At 32.6% G+C, this 18,717-nt stretch overlaps 1 protein-coding gene and 1 long non-coding RNA gene across 2 annotated transcripts; both read right to left on the minus strand.

The window, feature by feature from the left end:
• Positions 1–7,364: 7,364 nt before the first annotated feature.
• Positions 7,365–7,872, minus strand: LOC111420462 (uncharacterized). The gene is made up of 2 exons (XR_011641931.1): positions 7,574–7,872; positions 7,365–7,522 (listed from the first exon to the last, which is right to left on the minus strand). It is a non-coding gene; the product is annotated as an uncharacterized lncRNA (long non-coding RNA).
• A 530-nt stretch (positions 7,873–8,402) lies between these two features.
• LOC111420450 (transcription factor B1) lies at positions 8,403–18,571 on the minus strand. Its single transcript, XM_023053432.2, has 7 exons — positions 18,351–18,571; positions 17,755–18,295; positions 17,469–17,700; positions 9,345–9,572; positions 9,017–9,239; positions 8,696–8,871; positions 8,403–8,639 (listed from the first exon to the last, which is right to left on the minus strand). The coding sequence occupies exons 1-7, from the start codon at positions 18,502–18,504 to the stop codon at positions 8,517–8,519; spliced, it is 1,677 nt and encodes a 558-aa protein (XP_022909200.1). The 5' UTR covers positions 18,505–18,571; the 3' UTR covers positions 8,403–8,516.
• Between the last annotated feature and the right edge of the window lie 146 nt (positions 18,572–18,717).

Genomic DNA, 18,717 nt, shown 5'->3' on the forward strand with positions numbered 1-18,717 from the left:
TAGTTAGACAACAAAAATATAAATAAACCAGTAAAAGTACAACAAAATTCGAAAAATTTTTTCTATCACGTTAATGGAATTTACTACTTAAATCCTAAGAAAAAAAAGAATTTCTTCTCACCTTGGAGATTTAGCATTTAAGAAAAATTACCAAGGAAAATATGTAACCGTTTCTGTTTCAGGAAAGTTTCTTCAACAACGATAACAAAAACCATTTAAAGAAAAAAAATTTAAACGAAGCTAGTTATTACAAAGACAACGGTAGATTGCTACATAATGTTGACGAAAAAGCCGGACATAAAAAGGGACATCACAAATCCGGGTTTCAAAGAGGAAAGCGATTCCAAGTCAAGTTATTACAATGATAGCGACGATGAGGGTGGTAGATTTTACATGATCGAAGAAATGGGGTTTATTCTGATGGTTCCTCTCGTAGAATCTCGAATCTTATCGAAAAGGCGGTAAAGGCATCAATGGAAATCAAGAAATGGTTATTATGATAATAAAGGGATTTTACAAAAAGGATTTGATAACCAAAGGATACAATGAGGAAAGATTTAATGATGATCGATTGTTAAATTCTCAGAATAATCGTGGAAATGGTTTAGGGGAATCTGGTAATAAGTATTATTCTGAGAGTTATAGGGAGACTTATTATAATTATAATGATGATTATTATTATAATCGGGGAAACACTGGAAATTTGGGGAGATTACCTTCTCCAAAGAGAACAATTGTTATTTATGAAGACCCTAGATATCAAGGGGGAATAACTGAGTATTTTGATTACGATCAACCCGTTCGTTTAGAAGTTAAACCGTTTTATAAAAGATCTTATAGCGGACCGCTTTTTATTATTATTAATACGCTAAAAATATGTAATTCTTTTGTGATTCCTAAGGTGGAAATTAAAAAATAAGACAAAATGTGTTAGTAGTTTTAAAATTCAGTTATATTTATTGAGTAGTATTAATTTATAAATCGTATAGTCTTTTCACTTCATAAGTATGACAAGAACTAAGGAAGAAGTCTGAAGGGATGTTAGGGGAGTTTTGGGGAAAGACTTATAAAACTTTTACCATTTAAGTAAGGTGGAAGTGGTAGGAGAAGATCTTGGGCGTTAATTTTTATGAGATTGTAAGTCCCGGAAGAGAAAAGAGAAGAGGCGGTCGTCGTCGTCGAACAAAGTTCGCGACTAACGGCGCCAAATAAAACCGGAAGGGGTGTAACACAGTCAGCGATTCGTCGTCATTCTCCTCCTTCCACTTCCGGTTTAATTGCCGGAAGATACTTCGGTCGCACTTCACTGTTTTTCCAGCCCGCCGGTATTAATAGTTCACCGGGGAACGTTAAATATTGACTCACCAAGAGAACGATTTCAGTTTGATTTATTTGTTTTCTTACTGAAAAATTGCTGAAACTCGTTATTTTTTTGATGACGCATTAAGCTTCTTACTTCTTACCTTATTTTTCCCAATTCAAGATAAAATTATGAATAAAGAGTACTAAATAAGTTATAAACTCTACCTAGTGGGTTTAGAAAGTTTAGAGGTGGTGGAATTGGTGCAAGGGAAACGGAAACGGAAACAAAGGCGCGATTACACGGTCCGTATAATCGCGCCACTTCAACTGTGCCCAACTCGGATCAAAAGTTGGAGATTTATGCAAGTCTGATTCAGCCAGATAATTCCCCAAAATGGTCCCCCTTTCCCACCTCGCTTTTCGTTTTGTCGCCCGCTTTCTTACCCCTTTCACCTCATCCCTTTCCTTTCAAGATAACATAAACTTTGTTAATTACAATTCGATACACCCGAAGAGAATTAACTAACAAAACTACGGAATTAAAACGAAAATAGTAATATACTCCTAAAATACAAAGTTTTCAAATGTTATAAATAAAGATTTACAATATATTTGTACACGTTTAAAGGCATTATAATCCAAATGAAGTTGTCTACAGTGTATAAATAATTTACTTAATTATAAATTTTATTAAATAATGAAAATTATTAAGAACATAGACGGAAACGCATATGATTATGATTCTGATGTACAGTGTGTTAATTAATTATCGTACCCGACGTCATCATTGAAAGTATGCAACCAATACTGTGATATTGGTTGCTGTGATATTGCAATACCAATACTGTGATATTGGTTGCATACTTTCGATGATAACGTCGGGTACGATAATTAATTAACACGCTGTACTTACTGAACTTGTTGATATATCAATTAAAAAAAGACCCTCCTTATTTTTAAATCTCCTTCTTTATGCCTGTTTCCAATTTGATTCCTTCCATTCCTGTGTGTTGCTTAATTGTATGTACTCGTTGCTCAAGGTTTATATATTAAAGGTTATCTAAGTTCCTATGCTGCAATACTTTGATTTTAGTTTGTGGGCGAGGGGCAAGAGCAGGAGTGTTTCGTGACGTAAGCGATCACGGATTGCGCACGCAACCTCATGGCCATGTGGTGCTCCATGCATTTATTTAATTTGAATTGCTTGGCGGTATTATTTTCCACATGTGACGTAATGCGCAGTATGGTTGCGTACGAACCTAGACAACCTTTTCTATATAAACCTTGCTCGTTGCTCTCTTGTAAATGTTTTCAATAAGTTCAGTATATCTTGAATCAATTGTACAGTTTTCCACTGTAGTTACTATCGCCCATATTTCAACTAAATCAAAAGCTTTATTACAATCAATAAACGCTAAGTATCTTTCCTATATTCTAGAGATTTTTCTATGACATTACGTAGTGACTCGATATTATCTAAAGTGCTATGTTGTTTCCAGAAACCTACTTGCTCTGTATTATGGTACAGGACGAATTTGTTCATGAACCATGAATTTATAATTTTCATGAGCAATTTATATACTTGCCACAAGAGACTTATTATCCGTAATGCTTTAGTTCTAATTCTCTTCTTACTTCCATCAATATTACAAGTTTCGTCATATACACCGCTTTCTTGAGTTTGCTTTCTTCATTCTCTTTAATGAGAATTTCATTTTTTCATAGTTACTTTGTTGGTTTTGTCTTCGTTTACATTTTCTCTACGTTCCTAAAGACTATCAACTTCTTAATATTAAAGTTTTATGGTTTGCGACTGCTTTCATTTTCTTGGACTCTTACAAATGTCTGTATCTTCCTTCTGGCGTTCTAAAGTCTTTTTCTATTTATTTGCTGAATTGTTAATCTCTGGTAAGTTTTTGAATCTTTAGCTTGTTTCTGGCTTCGTTTACTTTAGCTTGGTTGGAGCATTTTCTTCCATTATTGGAGTCTTTGTGTCTCCTTTAAGGTTACAGCTATTCATTCAACGTCGCGTGAAAGCAAATTAGAAACTGTATTTAATTCTATTCGAATATTCAAAGTAAGGCACTTATATTAAAGCAAGGTTATTTGTACTCATCTATATGCTCTACTTTTTTACATATTAAGTGGCTCACAACACATTGTTTAAATCTCATCCAATTATCGTTCAGGGTAGATATAACTGAATATTTTCAAGGAAGTAGTATTACCGTTAAGAATATATAAACCTGGCGATGAAAGAACGATGGCCCTCTACAAGGAAATACACACTTCTCCGAGCATTGTTAGAAAATATATTAATTATTATCTGACATATTATTCGTATTAGCAATAGTGTCCAATCGCCACTAAAAAAATTATTAATAAGTCCCAAAGAGCACTAACCTCATCCTGCTGTATTTGCTCAATATACAAGTACAATTTAATAACTTCAGAACGCGGACAATATTATTCGAAGATCCGGATTGCTCTATATCCATGCTCTATAACATTGCTCACCCAAGATGTAAAGTGTCTACTGCTTTGTTATCATCGCCAACACACACCGTCAGAGGAACAGCAATATAAGGAAGATACAGGAACACTCCAAAATTCCGGCCACACTCCTATTGGGTAGAATACGACTCCCTGGACTCTTCCCACGACCTACGGTAGGAAGATGAATAAAATATCAACAATCCGTAAATACTAAAAGCGATCTAAATTTACGAGCAGACATATGAGCGACCATACCACATTCCATAATCGAAGAACTTGGATCAACCTAATCATACTTGACACAAAAGGGAAATTCCGATACACCACTTACGACGCATGTCAGTAATGATCAACCAGTATTTCGAGGACAACAACGATACATTAGTATCCTGCAGAACAAGTGACTTAAGAAAAAAGTATCACGTATCATAAAATCATCCGGCTGACTATCAAAACGTGGCTGAGCTAACACTGGCTATAAAAAGCCGAGTATTTACCGTTATTTTAAAAGTGTCACAAGACACGAAAGCATTGGGAAGCTCTTAACCACAACTATATTTTGGTAACAATTTGTTATAACCATGTGACATTCGCCTCTTTTAAGTACAATACCAGATTTTGAAATAATATGCTATTACAAGAAACACAGTTAAAAAATATATAGACTGTATGATACAAAGAGATCTATCAAGAACATTTGAAAACCACAAAGCTCTACGACAGGGAAACGAACTGTCATCTCTGCTTTTTAAGATTGCCCTGGAAAAGGTAATAGGAGTGGCAGGACTCCGGAAGAATATTCAACAAGTCAACGCAGATCATGGCATTCACCGATGACATTATTATAGGAAGATTGCAAACGGAGGCGGAGCGCATAAATTTTACAAAGACTAAGTATATGGTGGCAAAAGCTGGTAATGGAAACATATCAGAACAATTAGAAGTTGGGGATGACAAAATAGAGACAGTTATACATTTTCGTATACTTGGGATGTCTGATGAATAATAAAAATTCAGTCAACGAGGAAATAAAAAAGAACATAATCCAAGCCAAGTTCCTAAATGCTTCCATAAACGTAAAAACAACTTCACATCCAAGCTACCAAGAAAAATCAAATTAGTCCTATACAAGGCCTTAATACCACCAGTCAGTAGTTATCTACGGGTCGGAAACATGAATAGAATGATGCTGCCAATGACAATAGTGTCTAGCGTTGACGTTACAACATCGAGTACTTAAATTTATCAAAGTGCAAAGGTTGACATAGATTGGACGTGTAGCCAAACTGGACATAAATATTATCACAAGAATTGTCTTTGATCGCTGTGAACCTGTGACTAGAAGATCGGTTGGGTGATCGAAGAGACGATTTATGGACAATGTGGAGGATCTCAATAGGCTGAAGGTCATGGTTTAGAAACGACTGGCGCAGGATGGACAAGTTTGGAACGAACTGGTTCAACAGGATACGGTTCACAACCGTATATGTTGTAAAGTGACTGAGTTCCTGAGATATTCAATTGTTTTTCCAAAATATGTCCGTTGTAGAATCTCTTTTTGAAAACGATGCAAAATTTTGCCCTTAAACTATGCCAGATAATAGCCAAAGCCAGTAAGTAGATGATAGTATCCAAAGATATTAGATACACTATACAGCGTGATCATAAAACTTAGTAAATGTTGATGTTTTGCAAATAGCTTTCAAGTTCATCAAGTTCATCGTCAAGTTCCCTTTAATTAATGATAAGTATGTCATATGTCTACCTTTAGTAGTTCCTGATATTTAGAATTTAAAGAAAAATGTGAAATAACATATGCCATTATTGTACTTAACCCTTCCTCTGTAAACCTGGGTATTTCCTGTCCGACCTACAACTGTTTAAGCAAATAATTTCTTCATTTCATATAAAAAAGTATGTATGCAAAAATAAATTTTTCGATAATTTTATGATTGATTTATCAAGTTGAAGGTTTCGAACATTATTATGAATTGTTTATAAATTTTTTTGAGTGCATTAATAGGATGAAAAAACGGCCGGACCCGAAAGACCCACCTTTACAGACGGAAGGTGCTAAAAAACCGTTTACAAACGAAGGGTTAATATTGCATTATGTCTGTTTTTATAAATTTTTTTTGTTCTTTCTTTTTTGTTTGTCTCTCATTTATAAATCAGTACTTTAATTAGTAGATTTAACTTTAATTTAACATTAATTAGTACTATTAGCATTTATTAAACAATAAATCCCTTTCTTATTAAATAAGCTATTTGAAGCGGATGCAGAAACAAACCATAAAAACTTACTAAACATTGCACAACAAGTAGTTATTAATTAAATTAATAGGCAAACTGACTTTAAGGTGAACATAAATAATGAGTTATTAAAATATTAATTAAGTTTTCATAAAACGAACATGAATGTTGAAATTAATGCAAAATATTATTTTTAATGAGTAAATAATCAAAATTATAGAATTTAGAGTAAAAGTAAATGGCAGAACAATTGCATATTACACTTAATCTCGTAATTTTATGATATTTATCAAGTAATTGTATTAAAATTTGGCACGTGGTAGCAAAATTCTTTTACATTATAAAATATTAAGCAAACAAAAACAGAAAGAACAAAAAAACTGAGAAAAATAGATAGGATGTAATATTAAGTCTTTAAATTGTGAATATCACGAAAACTACTAAAATTGGACATGTGATATACTTAACATAAATTAAAGACAATTTGATGGACAATTCAATCAGCACATAATATATAGGATGTTCCACTTTAAAAACTTATGAAGAAGCCATTTGAAAAACATCAAAGTTTACTAAGTTTTATGAACACGCTGTATAATGTATCTAATATCTTTGGACACTATCATCTACGTATAAGCTTTGACTATTATCCGACATAGTTTAAAGGAGTAAAACATGTCGTTTTTAAAAAGATCCTGCAACGAGCATATTTTGGAAAAACAATTGAATATCTCAGGAAGTATTAACGCTTGAGTTAGTAACAGGGCGTTCCATGGAATCAAATTTGCATACTCGTCGTCACGCCCAAATGCAACACTCTGTATAAATGAAAATAATTTTACGTTATAGAAAGTGACGAATCAAACAACTTTGGTTTAAAACATCTTTTTCTATCTCAAATGATTTAGTTATTGACCGCCGAGATACTAATAACACCCTGTATATATATATAGGTGTCCAGTATCTTCCGGATCAAAGCATTACATTATTCTGAAACGATTTTTCTAATAAATTTTTTTCGAAATTTTATAATAACCGCACAGGAACCGTTTAAAGTCATCCAATAGAAGATCGTAAATCAGACCCAGGCAATCGGCGTCTTTGCAATCTATTGCGGGACACCTGTATACGGTCTTAGTCCTTCTTATCGTCTTAGTATTTTGCAGTTTCACTTCATTCTGAAAATTAAAAAATAATAAGCCTACAAACGTTTATGTCTAAATCTTTGTTATTTTGAATCTTAAGAAAATTTATAAAATGCTTCTAAAATTGGTGTTAATGCTACTTAAAAACTTTTAGAAATATCGCATACATTCTTTAAAAAATTTTATTTTAAATAAATTGTAATTATTGTCAATAAATTTCAGGTGGATAAATTGCTTTAAAATTTGCTTGATTGTTATCATCACAAAATCGGGAATGTGTTCGAAGAGGAATTTTTTCATGATAAGATGGGGAAATAATTCCATATCTAGAATACGGCATCACGTTATAATAATTATAATTTTCGTTACGACTATACCTCGGAAAATATTTTCCATATTTTTCATTAAATTTCTTTTTAAACTCCCAATCTCTTCCGTTATCCCAATCTTTATCGTTTTCGAATACTTTAAATAAACCATTAATTTTATCAGAAAACGGACTTTTTCTATAATAATTTCCAATTCTTTTATCATAATCCCACTCCTCATCGTCTTGTCCATCATTATAAAACACTGATTTTAAACCGAGACCGTTCTTTAGAAGTGAACCCCGATAAGGTTTTGTTATTTTCTTGCCAAAATCGATTTCTTCATTTTCATCAATCCAATGTAAAGGTTTCGAAACTACTTCCGTCGTTAGAATTAATAGAATAATCAATTTTGATATCAGTGAACGAAGAAGGATCATATTCAATTGAATTTGCTAGATTTTACGGTAAGAAATTCTTGCCTTTTGTTGAAGATTCCATCAAATCTTTAAATTTTCCACGGTGGTGTTTTTTAAGGTATGATATTAACAATTTCCGCCGTGAAGTTTCTTATTTTTTTTAAGTCATTATTTTTTCCGCTCCATCTGTTACTTAATGGTCAAAATTGATCATTAAGGTTTAATACTTTGTAGATTTCTTTTTTTCTATCACTACCTGTAATCAAAAAATCCTCCTAGATCTAGAAACATTCGGGTTAATTCGGGTTTAGTCGTGCGTCTCTAAAGATGGCTAAATCCGAATGTTTGTAGTTCTAGGTTTAGTGTAGCTTCTACTCTTAATTCAATAAAAATCTACCGCTAAACAACACTTCAAACTAGAAGTAACACTAAACCTAGAATTAGAAAGTTTCAAGACGAGTTAAATTAAATTTGATAAATTCAGAATAAAATATTGGTTTTTTATTTTTATATAGAATTAATTACATATGAAAAAAATTAAATAAATATTTTTTACAAAAAAGCGAAAATAAAGTAGATGAAAAACATTTTAGTTACCGATGATGAGTTTTCATTTTTTGAAAACTATTAAACTTTTGGTAGGCCGCGTTTAAAAGTTGGTTAAGATGTTTCGTTAAGTGTTGAGATAATGGAGAGAGCTCCCTTATAAGTTTATCCTAAAAAAATAAAAACAATTTGAAACAATTAAAAAAAATTACATCAAATAACTTACCTCGAATGGTTTTAACTTTACAGCATGATATCGATTTAACGCTTCATGCATTTTAATTAATTTTTGCTCAGCTGTTGGGGTCGTTGGTGGAAAGCATTTCCAAAAATGACTCAATAATTCGCATAACGCCAAATAAAGATTTCTCACCTCTTTTTCAGTATCAGATGGAACCAATTCTAAATGTTAATTTAAGATATCAGAATTAAAATCGTTTAATTTAACTCATTACATTAAGACAAATGTAATTATTTTTTCTTATTTAATCATTTAATAGGTTTCATATTCAGACACAGTTTACCTGCATTTAATGTTTTATCTTACGTGCTAAAGATTGTTCTTGAAATCCTCTCATAAGTGCCCCGCCAGGCGATAATTCGCCCAAAACACTAACTGCAGCCCCTGGATTTACTAAAGTCGCTGAAGGTTGTCTAACGAACCATTGTTTAGTTTCTTGTATCACATTTCTACACACAGCAGCCGCTTCATTTGAAGATAATTGTTCAGTTGCCGCTCCAGGAATTGGACCATGCAAATATCTTTCTACCTAAACAAGAACAGAAAACTTTAAGTTTGTCAGAAATTAAGGAAAAATAGCAAATGTTAAATTTATAACACAATTTTGCGATAAATTTATATATAAAAAATTTACCTTTGATAAATTTAATTGGGGAACTTTATTTATTGACCGATCTACTTCAGTGTCGAGGTCATCATAAGTTATTTTTTCTTGTATCCTCTGTTTTTTGCTAACGTGTTCTACACCATTTTCTTTGTTACTATTCGTTTCATCTTCATCTCTGGCTATTTTTGAACTCGTACCTGGATCTGTACCGTTTTGAACATTCTCACTGGGTTTGCTTTTTGATGCTTTTAAAACCTAATTAATATAAATATAAACAATTAGAAATTTAGAGATATTAGATATCAATGTGTTGATAGTGTATGTTATGGTTTAAGTGATACAAAGAGTATAGCAATCAGGGACAGCGTCTTGTATTGGATATGATAAACGAGTTGGGAGGATTAGGGAGAAATATGACAACTGATAATTCTTTTAACTGGGACTTTCCCGCGAATTAGTCATGAGACGGGAGAAGAAGACTAATACAATTAGCGTACAATACAAAAAAAAATTCTCAACACCAGCTTTATCAGATGACCTCCATATTTCTGCAATTTTAGAACGAGACTTGGAGGTTTTTCAGGGTGTCGTGTAGCAGATAACTTCAACCTCGATTGAAATGCGTTATTTAAGGACTTTGATAGTACTGGTTAGGTTGGCCTTAAACACGATTGCTTATAGGTTGCATTTCGCGTGTTGTTAAGGATAGTGAACAGACTTTGTTTTGCTGAAAATGATACAAATCATTTCAATAGATCACTCTGAATCAACGACTGTTCATCAGATTCTATTTATAAAAATCAAGAAATGGAATTGGCTTCTGAGAATATTATTACAAAATCTCATTCGTTGCTGAAAATCATCCCAATTTAGAAACTGCATTGTCTAAATGTTGTAAGAATAAACTGAACATCTCGATGAAGAATCCTTATCACCGAACAATTAATGTAATGAATCTTACCACTTATTGCAAAGCGTGAGGCATGATGTATCGATGGCATAGACCTCTTTGCATCGTTTGTCGTACAAGAATGATGTTTTTGAGAGTACGAATTTTTTTATGATATTATATAATTTAAAATAACATTAAATAATACGATATGTTTAACAGCAAACTCTCGTCAATTTCATAAGCTTTAACTGTATTTTTTACGATCCTATATTTTTTTACCCGTCCAATGATTCCCACTGGGGCGCGGCGACTAAAACCAGACTATCTGTTAGGATGATATTAAACCTACACAAGTGCATAATTATTTAGCAAACCGATGTACCAGCGCGACCTAACAATTGGTAAGAAAAACAGAACGTACAAAAGTAAAATATATGACAGATAAATATCATGCTATCTAATAGAAAATTATATAGCAGAACTGATCTTTTCAAACAGGACTCATTATTGACTTATTGAATTTAATAGACTTCTAATGTTTCTAAGAAAGATAATGTATCAGATTACTTTATTTATTTTCATGGACACATACGATTAATGAAATTAATTCAATGACGATTTTGTATCGTTTTGTGTATAACCTGATAATGTAATCAAAAGTTTACTACTACTTTACTCCTGTGTACACCACATACAGTGATACAATAAAGTCTACATACACCCCAGAAAATGATAATATCTCAGCTCCTGAAATGTAATTCAATGGATTTTTTAAACGAAAGATATAAGAAGTCTATATTATTTTAATACAAAGTCGGAACAGTTCGTCTTTAGACGCACAGCTAAATCCGATACTTTCTAGTTCTAGGTCTTGTGTTAATTCTAGTGATAGTGCTAGTGTAAAACTAGAACTAACACTTGACCTAGAAAGTATCGGGATTAGCCGTAGCGGCTAACCCAACCCAGAATTTACAACCCACCCTCTACTCAATGCCTAACCCGACATATGAGAAATTCGCACTGATTTAAATGTTAATTAACCTAACTCAAAATGGAATTATTACACAAAATTCTGAAATAAATCAGTAAATTAGGTGGATCCGAATGTAACGTTTAAAGAGGGAGGTAGGGTATCAGGTATACAGGGGTGTCTGGAAATGACCTATGCAACGCAAGACCACTTTGACCAAAAATATGATGATTTAACTCAACCTGTCTATATACAATATTGCTTAGTTATGGCCCACTTTTGCCATCCTCCTGATAAACTATCTAGAGGATGGTTGCCATGGTTACGGCGGTTTTAAGCGCTCTCGTTGGCTAAGAACTGGATTTATCTATCGGATAAATTTATCAGGAGGTAGTAAAAGTGGGCCTTAGAGGGCTGTAAAAATAATATTTTTTTTTTAAATTTTTTTTAAATAAGTCGGAACACCCTCAGTGGATTTTATTCATTTTTTGGTGATGCGTTTGTATTAGTAGACTGCTATTTGTAGAATAAAATCTAATTTCGAAAATTATAGGGTGTTTAAAATCTTTGTCACAATAAATTATGCATCCATATCTTTTTACCCCCCTTTACAAAAACTACCATTTTTTTTCTGGATAGTTACCTTAATTTAGAAACTATTTTCTCTCTTACAAAATTTCAGTTGGGTGACCGGTTTAGCCACAAAAAATATTTTGTAAATCCCCACAAGCACGAATGAGTGATGTAAGATAACACTAATAAAGTTTTTTTAATAGTTGGCTAGGTATAATTAATTTTAAAACCAAAAGCAACTTAAACTTGACAGCGGTATTCGTATTTTTCGTTTTGCGTTTTATGTTTGATTCATCATGAATTTTTAAAACCTTCTAGCGACTAAACTAAGCAATTTAAAGGGGGGTTAAAAAGATATGGATGCATAATTTATTGTGACAAAGTTTTTAAACACCCTATAATTTTCGAAATTAGAGTTTATTTTATAAATAGCTGCAGTCTACTGATACAAACGCATGACCAAAAAATGAATAAAATCCATTGAGGTATTTTCGACTTATTTTAAAAAAAAAATATTGTTTTTAACGCCCTCGGGCAGCGGTTAAATTAAGCAATTTTGTATACAGGGTGATTCTCAACCTATACGCATAAAGTGAGGGATTTACTCCTCAGGACAAATAAAGACTAATAGATGAAAAAAATTGTAGTAAAAGTTTTTTAGTTTCCTAGATATCCGATATAATCGGCGACATCTAGATAATGTGTTTCCTGGAAGATGGATAGGTCGAGATGGTCCAATGGCCTGGCCACAGTGCTCAATCCTCTTGATTTATACCTTTCGGGTCACTTAAAAAGCATATGTACGCCACAGAAGTTAATACTCAGCAAATATTGCAAAATCAGATACATGCTGCTGCCCAGACAATCCGCCAACACCCTGATTTAGGCCGCGCTAGTGTGGGATCGTGGTTTCGGGGAGCACAATTGATAGAAAATATGAAAAATAACTTTGAACACTTGCAGCAAAGTTATTTTAAAATGTTCTGTTTCCTTGAAAGTAATAATACTTAACTAATACTAATAATACTAATAAATACTAATACTTAATAATTAAAAGTCCTTTGAAAGTAAATATCACGGATATCTATGAAACAAAAAATCTTTTGCTACTAATTTTTTCGCCTATTAGTCATTATTCGACATGAGGGGTAAATCCCTCAGTTTATGCGTATAGGTTGAGAATCACCCTGTATAGATAAGTTGAGTTAAATCATCATATTTTTGGATCAAGATATTTGTGGTTTTCTGTTGTACACGTCATTTCCGGGCACCTGTAGATTTTGGGTTTTCTTCAGTTTATAGATGGTAAATAACGACATTTTAGTCGTTGTGCGTCGAAAACTTAAGAAATAACCGTATTTCACCCGAAAATATGCGTTTTAACCAAATGTGCTGTAAAAGTATGTGCTGCATGATCGACAAAAAGAGACGTCACGTTGAAACTTTAAAGTGTTTCCAAAGAAATTGTATATACAGGGTGTATCTGAATGACTGCAACAAACTTCAAGGGGTGATTCTTTAGTGAATTTTAAGGGTACTTTGATATATGAACCATGGGCGACTTCGGCTCCCCTGGGGAGCTACACCCCTCCAAAAATGGCGGAAAATTTTGGTTTAATTTTTTTTTCTCAAAAACCATAAACGCTAGGAAAATGAAATTTGGGGAATATGTTTAACTCATAATAGGGCACGTTTTGACCCTATTTGTACTTTCAACCTACCCTTCTAAACTACTAAACGTAACCACCCCCGTTCAATTTATGCCTAGATTTTTTTATGCAGACGGTAAATACATTTAAAAAAAATTTACATAGGTAGATGAAAGTATCCTAAAACTTTTTTGTCTCTCTTGTTGATCAAAAGTTGGAATGAATTTTTATTGAAAAAATCGTAGTAGGCTTTGTAATCTTTGTCAGAAATATTTTTCATGTTTAAATGTCAGTGTTTTTCTTACTATTATCATTGTTTTTCAAATAAAGTTCTATCGCATTTGGGCTCGTTCACTCGACGTTTCACAATTTTAAATAAAACAATAATAATAGTAAGAATACCACTGATATTTAAACGTCAAAAATATTTCTGACAAAGATTGCAAAGCCTATTAAGATTTTTTCATTAAAAATTCATTCCAACTTTCGATTAACAACCCTACAGCTTAACAGTTAGTGTTTGCTTAATTAATTTTTTTCTCAGAAACTATTAACTTTTCGAAGAACATCAGAGAGGCAAAAAAGTTTTAGAATATTTTCATCTATCTAAATAAAATATTTCCAATGTATTTATCACCGTCATAAGAAAAATCTAGACAAAAATTGAACGGGGGTGGTTATGTTTAGTAACTTAGAAGAGTAGGTTGAAAGTACAAATAGGGTCAAAACGTGCCTTATTATGAGTTAAACATATTCCCCAAATTTCATTTTCCTAGCGTTTATGGTTTTTGAGAAAAAAAGTTAAACCAAAATTTTCTGCCATTTTTGAAGGGATGTAGTTAGGGGAGCCGAAGTCGCCCATGGTTCATATATCAAAGTACCCTTAAAATTCATTAAAGAATCGCCCCTTGAAGTTTGTTGCAGTCATTCAGATACACCCTGTATAGAAGCAGTTGTAAGCACTAAAACTTGAAGTCAACCTTAGTCGAAACCAGTTGAAACAATGAACGTACACAGATCGGACCAGCGGCCGATTATCGCCGAACATTCCTGAATATTATTGCCCCTAGAATAAGGCATGTCACTAAAACAAATAAACCTATTTGCGAATCAATAAATGATCCGTTTTTCTTAATTTTTATTTATTTATATTTTCTTTGTAAATAATTTGTATGTAGAGTATACTATTACTTTAACTAGATATAAAACTTATCAATCAAAATATTACATACATACTTGTATCATTTACCAAGTATATTGTTTCTATATGTCCTTTGATTAATTTAAAAAATTACATTATATTTATTGTGTTTAATACTTTCAAGTCTTATTAAAAGTTGACAAAGATATAGAAAAAAATGTATTCTACAATTTATAAAAGTATTACGACAATAATTTTTCAATTAGTAGTTAGTTTAACAATTAATTTTGAATTGTAATTTTATATAAGAAATTAGCATGAAATTTGAATACGCCACTGGATAAAGTCTGACCAATTTCATCTAAATCGTGCACGCCACTGTTGCCAGGACCAAAGTCAATTTTGTTTCCAAACAAATGCTCTTATGTTGGCTTCAAACCGGTATACGGGCAAACATAGGCGATGGGGCTTCTATACTTTTCCGCACTTTTTTTTTTATTTGTAATGGCTTACTAGAGTGATTTCCCTTCGATTAAAAAAATTGTCGATTTTTAAGCAACATGATGATTCTTGACTTATACCAAAATCTAAGGTCGGCATGATATTCTGTGCCAAAAATTTGACTGAGAATTTGGCAGAAATTGTAAATATTTTGAAAGCAAGATTCTTTCGGAGAATAATAGGGCCACTGTTTAATATGTGATTAAAATAGGAGAAAAAAGAATGCTTCAAAGGTGGCATACCCCCTATGCCACCATTGAAACATTTGCGGAATGTTTTTCTGCCTAAAAAATTGATTTTTGTAACACACCTCACCGGAAATTCTAAGATTTCTGTAACCACTTTTTGGTTCATTTTTTATCTATTATATATGCAGGTATTTTGACCTTGTTGTACAAAAAAGTTAAAAAAAACATAAAATATCATTTTTTAAAAACGCTATTGAAATAGGCTTTCGGTACCTGAATAAACAATAGCATCACAAAAACTCATTTTCGTAGAAAACTTTACCCGACTTCTATCGAACAAAGGGGTAATTCCAAATATAAAGTCAAAAATTGAAATTGAAAAACGTAATGTTTTTACGTTTAAGACAGCAAAACCTTCAAAGGTATTATGGACACTCAGCCCTATTACAGTGTAATAGTAACCAAAAAAGAATGCGTCGATCACGATTAGGAGATAAAGGAAAATTAATTGATGAACTTTCCTTATATTATGGATTGGCTATACGCAGAAATTGCGATTTGCTACTTTGTATCATAAAATTTCAACAGATGAAACTCCAAAGCATGACAATTGTGCAGTTGGTGCTGACTCGTGGTGTTCCTGGCAAAAAGCGTACGCTTTGTCAGAAATCGATGAGTACACACACAAGCCAGCAATCGGCAATGATGTTTTCAACGCAGTGAAACCTGTGTACGAAGAACTATCAAGGGAAGATCTTTTGACAAGATGTTTAGGGGGATATACGCAAAACAGCAATGAAAGTTACAACGCCGCGTTATGGTCTATCGCACCAAAAACTATTCATAGTGGCAAGAAAGTGGTTGAAATTGCGTCTGATATAGCTGCTTGCAATTTTAATGACGGTCTTACAAGCATTATGGAAATAATGCAAGCCCTGAAATTAACAATTGGAAGATCGTGCTTCGAATGAAACGGATTTAAATCGCATTGCTCGCGCTGAGCGCTCCATGACTGCTGAGGCTAAAGAGAGCCTACTGTCAGACAGAAAAGCTGCAGAAGATGAAAATAAGCTTCAGGAAGGACAGCTGTATGGTGCAGAAATCGCTGATTAGATGTATCTAGAAAAAATTTACAATTTTTTACATTCGAAAACTTTAAACGCGTTTTTCTGGAAACTACATTTTTCAAATCTGTGCAGACGATAACTTCTACATTTTTCAACGGATTTTCAAGATTTTTTTTTTCAAAAGTTTGTATTATCTTATTCTAGGTAAGTACGTAGCCGTTTTTCGATATGTCTCAGATTCTCTGTTTTACAACCATTTTTATGTACGTTTTTTATCGATAAATACGACATTTCTAGTAAAATCGTCACCATTTCGTCAAAAATAAATATTTTTTAAAAATCCTACGTAGTTCAATAGTTTTTGAGTTTACTAAAGTAATCGTATTCAAGTTTTAATTATTCGACTTACGCGTTAGGAGAAATCCTGCGCACCGTTTGACCCTGCACGATTTGCAAGCCTAACATTACCGACATCTAGCGGGTGCAATTTTAATAACTGTTAATAAATAAAATATGTATTTAAAACTAGAAAAGTGGCTTATTCACACCCTGCAACCCGTTTTTAGAAAACTTCTTTCGTCTGATTGCAAAAAAAATTTAAAAATACCTATTATTTTCGGGTCTTCAAGATGGCATACCCCCTTAAGCGACTAATCAGTAGAAGGCTACAAGGAGTGAGACCAAGCGGGCATTCCAGGATGAGATGAGAGGCTGAGGAAAGCCAAAGCTCAATTAGGGCTGTAGAGCCATAGAGAAAAGACGTTCGCCTCAAGTCAAATATGTTTGCATTCATGAAAGGCAGTTAATTTCGTCATTAACAAAAATGATATTTTATTAGTATGTATGTATTATGCACCATGACAATGATATTGACTTGGAGATAAATAAGCTGAAATTATAGTAGCATACAGTTGTAGAAGAATGGACCAACATGGTGGGCTAACTATGTTCCACTTACAATTGTGCTTTGTCTATCTAATATCTATTAATTCAAACAATTCAATAATATGAATGAATGAAGAATCCCACTACTAATAAAACTGAATTTAATGACTGTGGTAGCAGAAAAAGTTGTAAAACATATAAGTATTGTCGTAAATATAAAAAAATTATGACCACAAACACAATGGATTTATTGATCTATAAAAATGTTTTTAATTAATTTTTTACCATGATTGAATGTTGATTAAATCGTTTAATCATCGCTTGACTAACTGTTCCTGTTGTAGTTGGATTTTTATCAGATACTGTACAATAACCTTCATCCAGTGTTATATCTTCAAATTCAACCATATTAACCAAAGGGTCTTTAACACCAATTTGAATGTCTTTTTTCATCTCTTGATCGTCAATTTTGCCACATTCAGTAAATAAATCTTTACTTTCAGCGTACTTTCGATCCCTACAAAAACAAAACATGTTTTATTTTTATTTTTTTTTTTGCCATTTAACTTACCGATGAAAATAATGTGATTGAAAAAATTTTGTCCAAAATTGAGCCTCTGTAAGTTTTGCAGGAACATGTTCAACATACTTCTTTTTAACAGCCGGATATGTTTTAAAAATACACTCAATTATATCAGCAGTTATATTATATTTAAGACCGTTACAACCATCTGTTTGGGGTTTAATATCTGCTAAAAACGCTCCTGAAACACCTATATCTTGGGTTTGTAAATTTTGAGCCTTTGTATATTGTGTAGCATGTTGAGCCCAAAACTCTTCAGATGTTACCACCTCTGTCATAACCAAATCTTTATAAAGTTGTAATAAAGCCGGATTTGTTGAAAGCAATTTATTTTTTTCTTCCAACTCCCTATCAACTTTTCTTTTAAATTTGGGCAATAAGGATTGTAACAATTCCTTCACACGATCCCTATCTCCCGCCTGAGCTTGAGAACCATTACGATTAATAAAATGAAAAGTAGATGTAGTACCATTATGTAAAACAACTTGTAATTGTACTTTAGCTTTTCCTTCCGGTGAGATCTTTTGTGCTTTAAATTAAACACCAAATAATAATCTTGCAAAAGCAAAAATAAACAAACTTACTTTTTATATCGGCGTAAAGATGAGATATCGACACAGTATCCCTATTTTCTACCATCCAAGCTAACCTTTGGTCCATTAGAAACAAAGTACCATCCCCTTTTTTATACCGTACTTGTGGAACTTGTAAAAGAACATCTTCACTTGATGTAGTCATTTTTTAATGGGGCACTTTGTTGAAGTAATTTCTAACATAACCTCACATAACCTTACACAACTATGATATCGTATTTTAGGGAATTCATTTTTATTTTTTAGGGAGAATGTTTCGATTAATCATGTTAATCATGTTGAGGATTTATTTATTATTTATTAAAAGTTGTAATTAGATATTTGATGCATTTTATTAATTATATTAATGTTTGTTTTA

The sequence above is a fragment of the Onthophagus taurus genome, chromosome 11, assembly GCF_036711975.1.
Source record: "Onthophagus taurus isolate NC chromosome 11, IU_Otau_3.0, whole genome shotgun sequence".
Taxonomy (NCBI): domain Eukaryota; kingdom Metazoa; phylum Arthropoda; class Insecta; order Coleoptera; family Scarabaeidae; genus Onthophagus; species Onthophagus taurus.